At 40.3% G+C, this 17,006-nt stretch overlaps 1 protein-coding gene across 4 annotated transcripts; it reads left to right on the plus strand.

Annotated features, from left to right (window-relative positions):
* Positions 1-3,208: 3,208 nt before the first annotated feature.
* On the plus strand, positions 3,209-14,933 carry LOC311258366 (sex comb on midleg-like protein 2). 4 transcript variants are annotated; one of them, XM_084354591.1, is made up of 15 exons: positions 3,209-3,304; positions 5,259-5,361; positions 6,254-6,328; positions 6,547-6,617; positions 7,068-7,302; positions 7,653-7,741; positions 7,851-8,094; positions 10,371-10,636; positions 10,736-10,829; positions 10,920-11,123; positions 11,226-11,387; positions 11,866-11,994; positions 12,602-12,823; positions 12,906-13,069; positions 13,241-14,933. In XM_084354591.1, exons 2-15 carry the CDS (start codon positions 5,340-5,342, stop codon positions 13,364-13,366), a joined length of 2,103 nt encoding a protein of 700 aa, XP_084210717.1. In that variant the 5' UTR covers positions 3,209-3,304; positions 5,259-5,339; the 3' UTR covers positions 13,367-14,933. The 4 variants fall into 4 exon arrangements, with proteins under 4 accessions (XP_084210717.1, XP_084210718.1, XP_084210719.1 ...); XM_084354592.1 differs by having other exon boundaries at positions 12,909-13,069; XM_084354593.1 differs by having other exon boundaries at positions 6,254-6,304.
* The last annotated feature ends 2,073 nt before the right edge of the window (positions 14,934-17,006 follow it).

Here is a 17,006-nt window from a genome sequence, read left to right on the forward strand (position 1 = left end):
GTGCAGATGATTTCACACATGATAAACCTGCAGATGCTCAAAATCATTTTCTCCAGCTCGTGAGTTTGATTTGATTTGATGACGTGAAAGTACAGCCCAGATTTAACAGCTAAAAATGAACTCTCATGAAATGTTTTTCTCTGTTAAGTAGGGCTTACACCAATTACACCAAATGTCTACTGAACTAGTGCAAATCCTGTAAAGGCTATAAAACTCTGTGATTATAAATGTTTTTGGCCAATAACGATCATATTTTCCCCACATTATCATCATGGATGGATAGATAATGTAGCCTTCACCTCAATCTTGAACAATTTCAAAGGATCACAAAGGAAAATAGAAAAGAAAAGTGCTCATGTGGGTCCTCTTGTGCGTTTCTTTATCTATGACCCCAACCTCATTCAGACCAAATAAGAGCTATTGACATTCAAAACACTCTGTGGATCTATACAGCTTTTTCCATGATTGTGCAGCATGAACATGAAACCATGCTGCCACCCACAGGATGAACCAGATACTGAATAAATTAACTGTATTGTTTAGTGGTTTCCTCATCGATTGCACATATTTGATGTAGGGGGAGTTAAAGTAGGTGTGAATGAATCAATCAACATGAAATCCATTGTCAGTTTCATTGGTATACATCATGCGCTCCATCTTCATCAAATTGGCTTTTATAACAACTATGAAGTTCTGCTGAGTTCTTCAAACATCTGTTTATCTGATGAAAGCTGTAACGTATGGAAACGTTTATTTGTGTATTTAATTGTCTTGCCGCAAGCATGTGTTGGTGAATGTAAAGGTAACATCAATTAAAATGTTAACAACACAATAATAACTGTGATCACAATAATAATAGAGCCATCGTCTCATGAATATATCCTTATAATGTTTGTTTTTTTCAGAGCGATAATGAGACGACCTATCCGAGAGCACTCAAACATCTGCTACATACTCTCTGAGAAGATGTAGTGTGATGAGGAAAACCTGAAAAAGGTCATACTTCCATCGGCAAGCAAGCATGTGGGGGAGCAGTGAGATTATAAACTGCTTTGTCAAAAGGAAATCGCACTGAAAACTAATTGGCTTGTTTTTCACATTTTACTTGAGAGTAAATGTCAAGTTTTCCTTTTACCTTACATGAAAAGTTGACATATGTGGAGTAAAAATCTATGAATTGTGTTCAGTCTTGTTTGCCTGGGGGTTATTGTATTGGATACGACACTGTAGTTTTGTTTTGGAATGTGTTATTGATTTGCTGGATATCAGTCGCCTCATTCTCTGTAAAGTCCTGCTTGTGCCTGTGATGCAGATCTTTAAATCAGTACAGTATGAGCTGATGTTGCTGTGGGAGAAGTTAGATGCCTTTTGTATCAAACGTCAGCTTTAACACTGATTTGGCAGAGAACAAACTCACTGAGGAGGATTATAATACTTACTTATAAGGATGAGAAAGTCTCAACACGGACTCAAAGAAAAAATGTTTTCCTATTGAAAGCTGGAGATTAATCTCACCAAACACCTCTGCACTCCTGCTACATGTTACTAGGAAAATAGAGGCTTTTTGCAAATAATTAAATAAATAAATACAAATAATCAAGCACCTTATCCATGACATTTTTTGAGACTAGTTTCAATATCATATATGTGTGTTTATCTATTTGTTAATTACACATGTTTTATATATCAAAAACATAGCTTAAAAGCCTACTTGAGCATTGATGATGATTTTGTCATGATTAAGACTAAATATCAATAAAATACTTTAAAAAATAAAAAGAACTCCACAACAGGTAAAAGGAGGCTACTGCAATTAAAATGTTACTTAAGTAAAATTATAGAATTATAATCAGCAGAACTACTGAAAATGTTAGAAATAAAAGCACTAAATGCAGAAAGTAGCCCCTGTAAATGTTAATATATTATTAAGGATAAAGGATTCAGTAACAAATTATTGAATTATAATTAAAGATGCATTTATGTGTTAGTAGAATTTTACTTACGACTTAGACGAAATCTATGAAGAAAAAAAATCTCATATTTTATAAGATGATCACAATATTATTTAGAAAGGTAACTACTACTGTATATAGCCTATGCCACATAAATATAACTGATCAAAAAACAACAACATTTCCGTCTGAATTGTACTGGACTAGAAGTTTGAATGAGGATAAACTGGTGAATGTAAATGTTTCTTAAATATGCGGGGCTACTGAAGTATAGTACAAAGAACTTAAATGTGTTTGAAGTCATTTTAAAATAAAATGCCTGCCTTATTTTCTCCCATCATAGTCACATAATCGCTTTTATTGAATTGATATTATATTGCTTTAGGTAGGCCACATCCGGAGGTGTGACCTGTTTGAAAAGTGACTAATCTGCTTGATATTATTAGAAACATCAACACATTGTAGGGAAATTGTGGGTGGGGGAAAAAACACAGGAAACTCCAAACTGACGTGGGACAGTGAATCATGTGGTGAAGTACCTGCTGGCATACAAGGGGAAATGACACCAACTTTCACAGAAACTGTAAGTGTTTTTTGGGGGCTTTGTTCTAATTAAGCTACACTTCTTTCTATTATCTTACCCTGAATTTTCCAAATGTTACATCAGTTTGAGGGTTTAACGTTTTAATATTTCATTATCTGTTTTGTTTAACTCTAGTTTATCATTCTAATATGGATAATCGTGTCATCTCGTCTTCTGTATCAAGTAAACACAGCTATTCTGTTTAATACAATTTGTTTATGTATTTGTTTTATTGTAGTGATGCTGTATTTCAGTGGTAGGTTTTTTTCTGGCCCCTTGAATCTCTTTTTTAAATTGCAGAAATGTTCCTGAGTTATTATAGTTAAAAAATATGTACAACAATTTATTTTTTGGGGGGTATATTTTATGTTTTTTTATTCTGACATTGAGCATTTTGGATCCGTTTTAAACCACAGCAGGAGACTCATGAGAAAAAGACCTTGTAAAGAAGAGAGAAAGTAAAGATGGTTGACGCGTGTTACTTTCCCGAGTCCAAAATTCACAGCCCGAGCACTCCGCACGCTGATTGGATAAAATAAGAAAACCTCTCCCCGATTGGCTGCGAGTGTGAGTATCGAGAGCATTGATTGGCTTACTCGCCCTGAACACCCAGTCTCGTCTCGCTGTTTTTGTAGGTCCGTGCTCGCTGTTGCAATACTATCTTCGGCATAAATTACATGCGTGTAAGCATACACTACATTCGTGAAAAAATGGCAGCTGACGATTAGAGAAAAGTGTGTAGATCTTCACTCGAAAAAAAACGGCACTTGTAAGTTTTTCCTTCACACTAAATAATAGAGAGTTTCGGGAGCGTGTCAGATAAAGCTAAGCGACCCCGGTTCTTTGTGAATATCCGCGATAATAAGGAAGAAACTGCTCTCAGAGGGTTAACGTTAACGCTAAGGTTAGCCAACCTAGTTATTAGCCAGCAGTGGTGGCTAGCAAATCAAGCCGTCCCAGTTGTCAACATTGGGTCCAGACTATTACCTGGAGCCGTATAGCGTTATACATCAGATACAGCGTCCGAGAGCAAATATACAATGTTTAGAATAATAACTACGTTTCATGTAACGTTTTATCCGAAGTAAACTGACGTTATTCCCATCTCGGCATTTAGCTAGCTGTTATCAGCTAAGTTAACATTTAAAGGCTGATGTGAGGTGACATAACCAGCCAGCTAACAGTTAACGTTGATAGGTAACGTTATGTTAGCTTAGGGGGCAGGTGAGGAAAACATTTGAAAGTGTGCAGATAATTCTCCCCCCGGAGAGAAAAAAAAAAAGGGCAACATCTTCACTAAGTTACGATGTTAAGTGTTGTAGAAGTGTAACGTGAACGCTACTTGTCCAGAGAGCGGTAACGCTAGCTTCATCATAATAACGTTAGTCATCCAAAATGGCTCATTTTGCCGTTAGTGTTGATGAGTAAGCCTGTGTTGTTACTGTAAACGGTCACTTGACGTTGAAGACACGCAGTCCTGTTATTTCTTCGTTTTACACCCCGAGATGTAGCGAGGAGGGGTGTTTTTATTATCTTCTCACCCGAGCCAGCAGCACTTATTCACTAGTGTCTCGGCCACGAACTGTGTAGTTGACATGTCGGCACTTGGACTAAGTGAAATTCTGGAAATGTACAGTAAGTTATAAATACAGAGTCACATGGGCTGTCCCAGACTGTACACCACAGGCCCGTCGTTACAGTGTTGAACCACATGAGAAAACCCACCATGTTACAGCCTTCCTGTCTCTGTGGGAGTGTCCATTACTGGAATACCACACTTCTGTATATGTGTAGAGATGCTTTCAGCTTTTGATATAGTTTACTTTATGAAAAACAGTCAGTTTTTCCATTGCTAGTGGCAGCTCAGTTACCTTGAGGTGTCATGTGGCTCCAACTGCAGGTTGTTTTCACTTTTACTTCTTTTTTTTTGCTTCTAGATCAAATTATAGTGAGTCATCATCACTGTACTCTTGAACTTCTGTTTTACTAAGTCCATGGAGACCGAGCATAGCAGCACTTGTGGTTAATGTGTATAAAATCGACAAAATATTTTAGTACAAGTAATAACACGTAACAGTAAGAAGTTACAAGTGAGAGCACCTACCTATATTATTATTATTATTATTATATTCCCATAGTCATTTTATGTTGTCCACATCTGTAGTTATATACACTAGTGCTAAAACACCTAGCTGATGATTAGATCAACATCAGAACCCAACCAGTACTCAATTTATGGGGTTGATGCCAATACCAATATTAGGGAGTAAAGAAAGTTTTCATATCAGTGCATAAGGGACAACATATACGCCAATACTGAAACATGTGTATGTTCATTAGCCAGGATCAGCCGATAGTATTAGCTGTATCGGTTCGGGCCTCTGTAAAACATTTAATTCACTAAGTGATAATAACTGAGAGATAATTGAAAATAGTCATTAGTTGCAGCCTTAGTGTGTAGTATAACACACTGAGTCTGAGTATATTATGCTGCAAGCAGCTGTATTCATATTGAAACACTGCTGATGCCAACACATTTCCCTAAAAGTCATATGTATTATACACCAAAGCCCTTGTATTTTATTATATGAAGCTTATAGTAATGAATGACATTGCAGTTGTGCCTCGTATGAATGAACTAATGAATCTCCTTGGAACTCCTCTGTGCGCATTTCTTTGTGTTTTATTTTGAGTGAAATATTGTTTTCCCTCTGTATTTGTAGAACAAAACTACAGAGACACAGAAGTAACTCGGTCACCAGTGGTCGTCATCGTAGCAGTGTCACCACTGGTCATCAGCCACCATGGGAAAAACTCAGCTAAAAGGCAAGAAGACGTCATTTTACTGTGCTGAATAATGTTCGTGACTTTGAAGGTTCTTTCTTTTGGGAAATTTGCTCTGTATTACAGAGTAGATGTGCTCGTGCTTTGTTTGATGAATCTTAAAGTAAAAATACCTTTTCTGAAGGTTTCTTAAAGACTTTGTTAATGGGGAATTTTGAACCTCAGTAGCAATCAAGTCATTATTATGTCATTATCCCAAATTACTTTCTATTTAAAGGCCCTGCATACCAACACAGGTGTTTCACTTATTCTGTCTGATTATAGAGCGCCGCTCAGGTTGAGCTGTGCAAAGTTATTCGGGGAACATGACGTCCTCAACATGTACGGTGTGTGTTTGTGACAAAATGTGTATATTCCCACACAGTCTTTGGGAGGAGATCTAATCAAGCACAAGAAGTGAAAACACCTGTGTGGGTGTACAATGGGACTGTGCTTCATTTGTGCCATTCAATTGCCCTCGAGAGGTTACTGAAGGCATTCCAGATTTCTTAATTAGATATTTTTAGTGTCATCTGCTGTGATGGTGCTCGAGGCTCCAGTACAGTATTTCACAGATTGGTGTCATACATTCCAGTAGTTAATTCAGAGTTTGACATTTATAACCAGTTTTTCAGACTCTTATTTCTGACTCACATAAAGTATGCAAATGTGAAAAGTTATTACAGGCTAATTATAGCTGTGAAAAATGTTCAGTGTTCAAAAGTTGTTTGGACAAAGTTTTTGAGGAAGGGGCGTGATGAGATGTAATGTTTGAAAAGAAGGTATTGCACAGATGAATTCATTCAAGCTGTATTTTACTTGTATTAATATCTGTAAGAACATTTTTGTATTTTCATACTTTTATGACATTTTCTTTTATGATGTTCATTTTTAGATCAGAAAGATGGCAAAAAGGAGAAACCTGGACGGACAGTTCCAATAACAGGTACAACCCCTGCAACACCTAAAGGTGACCCTAACCTTATTTGATTTTTTTGGTATGGTATTTGCCTTGAGTTGTGGGTCATATTCCCTTTTAATAAGTTTGGTTGGATGCAGGAGGAGCTGTGTTGGGTGTGTTCATTATCAGAAGAAGCCTAAAGTAATCTATTAAAGATTTAATAGGTTGCATTTAACAGCAGTTTTTACATTTCAAAACCTTTTCCTTTTTATGATTTTGCCCTTTAGATGCATTCAGCTGGGAAGAATATCTAAAAGAGACATCATCCATACCAGCTCCTGCAAGCTGTTTTCGTCAGGTATGTCATTCAGGATTTTGGAGTTGCTTAGTGTTTACTAGTGGCCAGTTGCATAAAGACAGAGTCTAAGACTTAAATATGCATTTTAAGTAATTGGATAAGAATTGCAGAGCTTGTGTCTTGGATAAAACGGTTGAAGTTGAGCTAAATTTGTCCTAGAAGTACTGAGTGTTACTTGGACAACTATGGTTCTGTGAATTGCTGCCAGTAGTACAAACTGGATTTGTCCCATCACTCAAAAGTTCTGCATTTATGACTTTGAATGCAACACTGACCTCCTGAAAGTATACAACCACACAGAAGCAAACTTTTATTTCCTCTACAATAAGCAAACATTTACCAAATCCTATGACACATAATTAACAGTTGACGTTATCCAGGAATAATTCTTTGTTTGCGATGTATTTGAGTGGTGTTTACAGTATCACCGCATTTTCCCATCATCTGCAGGCTAGAGTCCCACCCTCCAACGACTTCAAGGTGGGAATGAAGCTCGAAGCCCACGACCCACGTAATTCCACATCAGTTTGTATCGCCACAGTGATGGGTTTAACTGGGGTCCGCCTGCGTCTCCGCCTGGACGGAAGTGACAACAGCAATGACTTCTGGAGGCTGGTCGACTCTTCTGATATCCAGCCGATCGGCACCTGTGAAAAGAACGGAGACATGCTGCAGCCACCACTGGGTGAGGAAGTGAGGCGAGGTGGCATGAAGGCACATTGTTGTTGACACTGTAACTCATTACAAGACTGTAAAGCAAATATCTTAATCTTCACTCGTTAGTTGAGATTCATCAGAAATGATTTTTTAAATTCACAATAAGACTTGTTTTGTATGTTGGTCCTGTTAAACATAATTTTCTAGTGAATAATTGATCTTAAAAAATGCAAATTGAGTGCAGTAAGTGCCGTATTTATCTGCCAAAATTATACTGAAAGAAAACCAGAAATAAAAAAATCACCCCGTGTGGTAAGAAAACTGAATTTTTGTGTTCTGACTGATCTTTTCCCACTGTCATTACATTTTCTCCTCCAGGATTTCGGATGAACGCCTCCTCATGGCCCATGTTTCTGTTGAGAACCTTAAATGGAGCGGAGATGGCACCAGGAACAGCCTTTAAAAAGGTACGTAATGCTTCAGAAAGCTTGGAAAAGTTTGGTTATTCAAATCGTGTCATGCCATCTTATTAGCATTTATTCAAATGTTGTAATGAGGATTATACATGCGTTCCAGGAACCTCTGAGGCCCACCCAGAACAACTTTAAGCCCGGCATGAAGCTGGAGGCTGTGGACAAGAAGAACCCATACCTCATCTGCCCTGCCACCATAGGAGAGGTGAAGGGTGACGAGGTCTTTATCATGTTCGATGGGTGGCGGGGTGCCTTCGATTACTGGTGCAAGTATGACTCCCGGGACATCTTCCCTGTGGGCTGGTGTGCCCTCACCAAGCACAGCCTCCAGTCACCAGGCAACAGTGGTAAGTGTTGACCTCTAGGTGGCAGCACAACGCTGCACACACAGTGAGGTTCCAGGCAGATGATGTTGTTTGTAATCAATATTTCGTTCGAACATTAATCATCTGGCCTTGTTGCTTCATCTGGCAGAGAAAAATATACACAGCCTAATTTTAAACAGGTTCTGGTCATCAAGTAAAAGAAAGCATGGATTCTCCATTGTGATCTACAATTCAGAGTCTGAATTGAGAAGTTTTTGTATTTGAGGGGACATGGACATGAATAGTGTGATGGCTGTGGCTTCAGAGGTTTTTGATGATTCTGCAGCTGTGCTGAAAGTGACCGTTTTCAGAAATTTGTATTTCCCTGGTGAAGTAAAACTTTCCTATGCTCCACGTTGTGTCTTTTCACACACAACATGGTCGTTCAGGATAGATGAGGATTTATTTTATTCAGTGCTCCTGAATCCTGACTGTGGCTGCTCTTTGCAGAAAGTTTGATTGCTTAGTACCAAGTTCACTACGTTGTTCCTCTTCACAAAGGATGAGCACTGGGCCAGCAGTCGTTGGAGACATGCTGTGTGTTGCACGTGATGCTCCTCCGATACACCATATAGTGTCTTTTTAAAGTGTTGTGTTTCCCTGCGTTTGGCTGGGGGGCGTGGAACAGGCAGGATTATAAATAGGAAGGGAGCGATGGAGGAGGATTTATGTTGTTCACATCGCACCTGTTTACGTAGAAAGACATATATTTGCATACAAATTCTCACGCTAGTCTTTGGCTTTTGCTCAACTCTGTTTGACTGTGGATGGAGAAGATTAGATTATCAACCACAAAACACAGGGAAAAACAGCTCTTGCTGCATCCCTACTTTAGTTCCTTTTTTTAAATGTGTGAGCTCTTAAACATCCTTAAAAAGTTGAGAGGGCATAACACACACACACACACACACACACCCTCTCCCTTTGCCTCCCTCATCTCATACTGATAAGGCAGCTCTCTGACTCCTCCGTCATTTTGTGCTTAGTTTTGAGCTTTAGAGGAAGATTTATTTGACTCTGTGTGGGAATCTCAAGTACACACAGAAAGTGAATAATATTATTTACCAGCTGAGTAAATGGGCTGTTGCTTTGAGTGGGTATGTGTTAGTTTAAATGTTTTTCCTTCCAGCTCGGTGAGTTACACTTTTACTCTGTTTCAGGTCTTGGCTATAAGTATTTGTGTGATTTGTAGAAGGAACCAGCATCCACAATACATACATTATTAAAATAATTAATAATGTTCATTCCTTTTTTTGTTTGAACACGTGTTTGTGTTTTTAAGAATGTTTATTAGCTAGCAGACAAAGTGCATTGTAGTTCTTTAATAGTAGATAGTGTTGTTGTTGTTGTTGTTGTTGTTGTCATACTAAACAAATTGGGGCCATTATTTTTTGAGGGTTTTGCAACTACTCTGTATAATAGCTTGTCTGAAGAGCTTACTGCAAACTAGTTGTGCTGCTGAAGTTATTAAATGTACTACAATGACCTTCAACTGTTTATGAAACAGCCTGTGTTTCATACTGATACCTCTATATGACCTACATAAGCAATCAAGACAATCAGCAAGAATATCTGCTTTTTTATTAAGTTATGATAGTTATTCTTAACACCTTATCTGGGTTGGATAAGTCGTCAATTTTTTTATGACGGAGTGCTGAGGATGAATTGAGGAGTCTCACTTTCTGAGGAAAGAAGCTGCTCTGTAGTCTGGTGGTACATAACAGCACATAAAGTTTACTTTGTTTGACCATCGGCATCTATTGTCCAAAGGGGCTGCCTGAATTTAAAAAAAGAGAGAGAAAGTATTTTGCTGTAGCTTTAAGAGTCCGTTCAATACAAGGCCACGCCAGAGCAGTTAAGAACAGAGCACTTCAGAAAACAGTTTTATGGAGCTGTGTGACATAAATTGGAGCACTTCTCTGCTATTTCCAGTAATGAGATGACCCTTTCCAAACCCAGATTGGCAGCAGACTGTCTCTGTGTCTCTTTGCTTTGACTTTAATCTGAGCCACCAACAGCGGCACACTGGTGGTCACTGGGTCAACAGATAATGACACACACTTAGTGTCTCTAATCAGCCACCAGAGACTCTGTGGTGATTGGATAAGTTGCAAACCATTACTCATTGTTATAATGCTTTCTTTGGACAGGCTCATATAGCTGTTGCACAATCTGTGGAAGCGACAGGCTACTCTCAGCGCTGTGCCAACACGATGTTTCTTTATTTTTTATATCCATGTCTGTGTTTTTCATTCTAGTCACCCTGCCAAAGAACCTGCAGATTCTCCCCGTGTCGCCCTCCAAACCCAACAGGCGCTCCATGCAGTCCCCCTACAGACTCCCCAACCCGCTGCCCCCTCTGCCCGTCAGGAAGGGCGTAAGAGGCCGTCGACCCAAAAGCGAGACCCTTGCTCTGCTCAAAGCTGTGGCCGAGGCAGCTGCTGCCCAAAACGGAACTGTACCTGAAAACACGGAGCTGGTGCCCCGGCCCCACAAGAAGAGAGGCCCCAAACCTGGAAGCAAGGTGAAACTCAAACTCTGAGATGTTAAAACATGGGATGAATACCCTTTACTGCCACGTTCTTTATGTTAAAGTGTGTCTGCAAATGGATGTGTTTTTCAGAGAAAGTCCAAGATTCTCCAGAACCCGGCACAGCTACCCAGCATCCAGGTTCCACAGGAGAGTCCTCCCAGCCTCAACTCTGTTGTTTCAACAGGTAACGATTAATGCTTGTTCGTTTTGCACCAACTTAAAGCTCTCATAGAAGATCTAATCTGGTCACTGTTTCTCTTCTGTGTTGTTTCAGTGTGTGTGTACGTGAACAAGCACGGAAACTGTGGCCTCCACCTGGACAGGAAGCAGATGCAGCATCTGCCAGACCACTTTGGACCGGGGCCAGTGAACGCTGTGCTCCAGCAGGTGGTCCAGTCATGTATAGACTGCGCATACCAGCCTAAAGTCCTGCTCAGTGCTCTGCAGACTCATTCAGGAGGAGGGGAGATTGTCAGAGGTAGACACACACAGACAAAAAAAGTTATTGGAAGCATCTTAGCTCTGAAATACTAACTGAGACAGAAGTATGACCAATATAACGTGCTGTCTTTCATCCCAGTGAGAACAGATGGTGGAGTTCGTGTGGTCAAACTACCAGCAGCCTCCAGTGCTTCTTTTGTGCTGCGGTTCTTAGAGACCATGTGTCGTCACCTGCAATGTGACAACCTGTTCAGCAGCCAGCCGTTCAGCCACTACACTGCCTATGACAGGACCAAGTCAGGTAAACACTGCATTCAGTGACAGATGACATGTTTGTTTCCTCGATGAAACATTTATTTTTTTTAAGCGATGTTTTATACCTCTTGTAGGAGCTAAAGATCTTAAAGGTCCCATATTTTCAGGTTCATTTTTTATTTATGGTGTCTACTAGGAAATGTTTACATGTTTTAATGTAACATTATTATCAGGCCTGTGCAACCATCGTCTATCATGTTTTGTCATCAGCTCTGATTGGGTTTTTGCAACAACAGCCGTGCTCACAGAAGTCCTGACTGCTTGTTTGAAGGCACGGTTTCTCAAGAGTTTTGATTTGTATGGCACCTGGACCTTCTTTATAATCAAAGAAGACATGGAAGCCTCACTTTCTACAGTGTGGGACTTTTAATATTATGGGTTTCATTACGCATCTGTTTTTCTTTGTGTTGTTCTGTATAGTGTGTATAACTGTGTGCTTAAAATCATTTTCTTCCTTTTGTCAGTGAAAGAAGAGGCGTTGGACGCTCCATCTCTGGCTCGGGGGAGTAAACGGAGTCTGTCTGGAGTCTCCCCGCCATATGCAGCCCCTCTGTCACCTAAACATTTACGTACTGAAGCTCATCCATCAGAAGGTAAAGCTCCTTAATTAATGTTTTGCTTATTGTAATCTATCAGAGTAATGACTGCACATCTGACTGAGGACTCTTCATTTTTCAGACTAATCTGTCTGTGCTGGAGACTTCAATCACTCACTTCTGTGTCAAATGCTTTAGTGCATCTTAACCTTTATACTGCCTCCATTTCCAGCAAGTGTGCTTTTTGGATGTTAATTAATCCTGTCACACTTTATACCAACAGCAGATCCAACATTAGCAGCTATACTTTATGCCTATTGGATGCAGCCTAACTGTTAATCTCTAGACCATGGTTGCCCAAAGTGAGGCCCGCAAGCCAGAGTTGGCCTGCCATAAGGTTGAATTTGGCCCAACACACATTTCTAGTGTGAAAAAAGTTTGTTTTTTTTATTATGAGACACATTTTTAGCAGGAAGTCAGTTGATCAAGGGAACTTGGGATCCTAGTACCATTTTGCATCTTAACAATACAACACAACAGATGCCTGCTTTCGGCCCGTGGCCCATCATTAAGTCTCAGTTTTGGCCCTCCAATGGGAAGGAAATTGGGCTCACCTGTTTTAAAGAATCACATCTGAATGTCGGTTGTGTTTCTCTCCTTCCAGCAGAGACCCTGCCCCATGAAGAGAATGGCCTCATAAAGGAGCAGCGCTACATGGACTCAGCCTCCAACTCCATGAACCCTCGACCACAAACAGTGCGCAGTTCCTCAGAGTACCACTCCGCGGCCAGCAGCCTCTACCACCCTGGAAACAGCACGCCCATGCGCCGCCTCTCTTCAAACCCCGCAGAGCTCAGCTCCACACAGCCTCTCAGACGAGTTGAAGGTACAGCCAGAATCTGCCGAACTGAATGTGTTTTAAATTCTTCATTTGTGCCTCACCTGCTCAATGTGTTTGTGTTTGGTAGCAGCCAGCTCCACCACAGGTCCTGAGGCGATAGGGTCTGAACGGGACAGTTTGCTGCTGCCCAGTAAAAACCCCTCCTCCTGGTCCATTGAAGAGGTGATGCAGTTTGTGAGGGACGCTGACCCCACAGCGTTAGCTCCCCATGCTGAACTGTTCAGGAAACATGTAAGCTAACTTTAACTATTTCATAATGTGGGACAGATGGCTTAAATGTTTTATTCCAAAGCCGCAAGTTGTTTTCTCTGTCTGTTACTAACTTTGGCTGCCGTAAATCATTTGTTTCCCTTCATGGTATTTTAATATAATGAGTCCCTTTTTTTTTTTTTGTTTCAACAGGAGATTGATGGGAAAGCTCTGATGCTGCTACGGAGCGACATGATCATGAAGTACATGGGTCTGAAACTGGGGCCTGCACTGAAGCTATGCCATCACATAGAGAGGCTGAAACAAGGCAAACTGTAAGAGGAGCCGGGGCAGCCCTGTTCCCTGCCAGACCCACGAGCAATAAGCGCTGAGAGAGCCAGCGGTCGAACACTGACTCATGGGGCACGCAAGGGCGACATGTTACTCTAGACTCAACCTCCAGGGACTGAAAAGATGTTACAACTTCATCCTGACTTCTAGAGTGGAGAAAGTGTGCCGTGCATTGCTGACACATTACCTCATCCCCTCATCAGTGAAGAAGAAGCTGTTCGAGTCTAACAAGGCGCTATTTGACTTTCTGAAATCCCAAAGGAAAAGAATCCCTGTAGTGTTTACATCGCATAGCACATGTGCACACGTGGACACGTTTTTTTACGGAGATGAAATCTTTTGATCCTGGTTTTGGATCCCCAAAGATGGAGAATGTTTCTTCTTATATAATGTTTTTTATTATTGTTGAATTTCCAGTTAATAAGGAAGGGTGGTTGATATACTGAAAACAAACGAAAAAAAACCCCCATCAAATGTTCTTCCCCATGCCCTTCAAGAGGATTTGGATGCCCTCTCGTCTGTGCTGTTGTATAGCTGTTTTACTCTTCACATGTATGCCTCAAGTATGGGCGTATCCGCCTGCCCGGAGAATGCTAAAGTCAGCGCATTCCAGTTCGTTCACACAACGCTCGACATATTTCTTTGCTTGAACATCACGTTAGGGATCATGTTGTTTTCTGACATTTTGATTGAACTTTGTCCACGAGTGTCCTGCAGGATCATCATCTGCTGTGTGACATTATGTATTATTGTGTCTTAGCGGGCCCTACGCTGCCTCCCACTGGTCCACACACAGTTCATATCAGTGTCAAACTGAATCCCAAGCTGCCGACTCCACCGAGAAGTTCTTGGTTTATCAATTTCAACGGACAGATTGTGAAGACAGTGCAAATCCGATATTTCTAAGGGCTTTCTACGTTTAGTTTTTGATGTAATATTTTTTATCGGTCATAATAATCATGTAAGCTCGTCCACCTGTGACCTCAGTGTTGTCACTTTCGACCGTTCCGATCACTGTTAGCAATGAAAACAGATGTGTACAGTTTTATGGGTTTAACCATGAATATCAGCGACAGAATGTACATTTTGTAGAAACTTAATATTTTAAGGAAATCATATACATAAGTTAGAAATGTGAAGATAAAGGGGATGGGGACGTGGTGAATATTTCACAGTGGGTTCCATTCTGCTTTTTAATACTTAACACTGCGCTTTTAGTTCCAATACTCCCAGTAATAGACTCTGCCTTGCTTTACCTACGACATTTCTCAGGTTTATGTGGTCTTTGTTAGTACAAGCTTTTGTAGCATACTGTTTATAATATACTTAACAGAATTTTCCTGTTATTCCCTTCCTTGATTTAAAAAAGACTTGTGCCATATGATATTCAACACAGGATCGAAGTACTGTTGATTTTTCCCTGTCTTGCATCTTCTTTTTAAGTACTTGAAAAATATGTCACTTGTCCATTATGTCACACAAGATAAACAATACGTGTTTATGATGTTGTGTATTTCCTTTTTTTTTTGGTTAAAATAAACCTACCAAAAACAAACGGACGCGCATGTGTTGTTACTGATTACAACAAACTATTTAGACTGAGGAGGTGAAGAGGGTTGCTAAAGGATAAGTTCACCCAAAAATGAAAATTGTCTACTCAACCTCCAATGAGAATGGAAAGTCAGGTGAACTTTTGTAGTGCAGAAAACATTTAAAACATAAAAAAAACCCAACAGGCTTCATACAGCGTGTCCAGTGGAACCCAATTCTCTGGAGGCCCTGAGATCTGAAATTATTTAGAAAAGATGAGGGTTATTAACATCCTTTTTAAAGCCAAAATCTTCACTCTATCTGCTGAGTTAAAAGCAGCAGAGTGGGTGCACAAGCTCGACTACACATCAAGGGTGTAAATAACATCTTTTAAATCAATTTGAAATCCTGGGGCTCCCAGAGACTTAGATTACACCAATTACACCACTTCAAATTTTCATTTTTGGGTGAACTTATCCTTTAATCTTATCCTTCCTTTGTCCGATGGCACTAAGAGGGTTTTTTCGGAGATCTACATATGATACACCTGCTCGCCAGTTTTTAAACAACAGTGACATTTGCCATGAGGGCTGCTCTTTCAGGGACGCTATTGAACTCTGTTGCCACACCCAACACCAGTATTTCATTTGAGATTTTTCGAGTATCCCAATCCCCTCAAAATAAACATGGACGTCCCTGAGAAAGACGTTGTCTGGGTGGCAGTATATGTTGCTCCAATACCTCTATGATCAGCGCTGTCTAACTAACTCACCCTCATCCCATCACAGATGCTGGCTTTTGAGCTCACAGGTATCAAAATGAAGTAACAATCTGGATTGTCCTTTTCCTCTCCAGCCTGGAGGACATGCCGTCCATGATTTCCAAAATAATGAACACCTTTAAGTTCAGCTTTAGTGAGCCATAGTGGGAATAGAGTGTGCAGAGTTAGTAATGGTTCCTTATCACCATCTTGTGGTAGATTAGATTTACTGCAGACAGGCCGACTCCTTCACCCTTAACTTCCCATTTGTTCTAGAGAAAGTCCTCTGACTCTCTGTTGTGACAGCGATAACAAATGATAACTCACGTTTTAATATTTAACCAGGAGCTTTGGACTGCTTAGAGGAGGTTTTCAGACCAGTGGATGCTTACGGGAAGTGGTGCCAGAATGAGCAACTGGAGCTGGGCAACTGGGAACCAAACTCAGCCGCCTCCCACAGAACTGACCAGGACCACTAAAGTATCCCCAACAAGAGCTGTGACTCCAGGGACGGATAAAGACACGATGGGTTCAGGCAGGGACAGAAGTATTTTGTGAAGTTAGAAATGATGTAATCCCCTAGTTGAACAAGACTCGTGAGATGTTATTCTGTTTTTGAAATAAGTCAACAAAATGTTCAGCAGCTTCTTACAACATGAGGCAGGGACATCACATGTGCCAGACTCGTTTTTTTTCTCTTTTTTAATATTTAAATTTAAAATGGTTAAAACAGCAAAAGTCTGAGGAAAAGTCACACTGGTTTCAGGTGTATTGTCAAATATTTTGCTGACATTTGATCCAAGACTGAGCAAAAAGAAAATGTTGTGGATACAGTACAAATTACAGCAAGGGATTAAATATAACCGCAGACTCACCGTTTGACTAATCTGAACTTATATCCACCATCTAAACAATGTCTGTGTCAGTTTAGGTAGCATTTGATTGAAGACTTGTGGAGAAACAGACATTCTGTTGTAATAAGCCATGTCCACTTTAATTGACCATTACCAGGGAGTATCAGCCCGTAAAGGCTTTCAAATGACATATCATCAGCCTGAAATGAACCAATATGACATCCTGAGGACGCTTTGATTGTGCGGACATGATTTGAACCGCTAGGTAGTTTTTCTTTTTTTGCCCCGTGTATTCGTACATTTAGAAAAGTCTGTATCCGTCAGCGGGCCGTCACAATAAGAGTAGGCATGTTAAACATGTTGTTGATTCCACTGCAGGAGAAACTTGATGTTCACTGCAATTAGATGGAAAAAAACCCCACATTTTTCTTTTTCTGCTAGAAAAAGGAATAGCAGCGTAAAAACAGATTAAGATACAATTTGA

The sequence above is a fragment of the Pagrus pagrus genome (assembly GCF_965226575.1).
Source record: "Pagrus pagrus genome assembly, chromosome: 6".
Taxonomy (NCBI): domain Eukaryota; kingdom Metazoa; phylum Chordata; class Actinopteri; order Spariformes; family Sparidae; genus Pagrus; species Pagrus pagrus.

Bases quoted from the DNA above. Each gene is read 5' to 3' on its own strand.
- LOC311258366 (XM_084354591.1), top strand. From the start codon at position 5,340: ATGGGAAAAACTCAGCTAAAAG. The intron at 10,830-10,919 runs GTAACGATTAAT...GTGTTGTTTCAG, and splicing joins CAACTCTGTTGTTTCAACAG to TGTGTGTGTACGTGAACAAG. The intron at 12,824-12,905 runs GTACAGCCAGAA...TGTGTTTGGTAG, and splicing joins GCCTCTCAGACGAGTTGAAG to CAGCCAGCTCCACCACAGGT.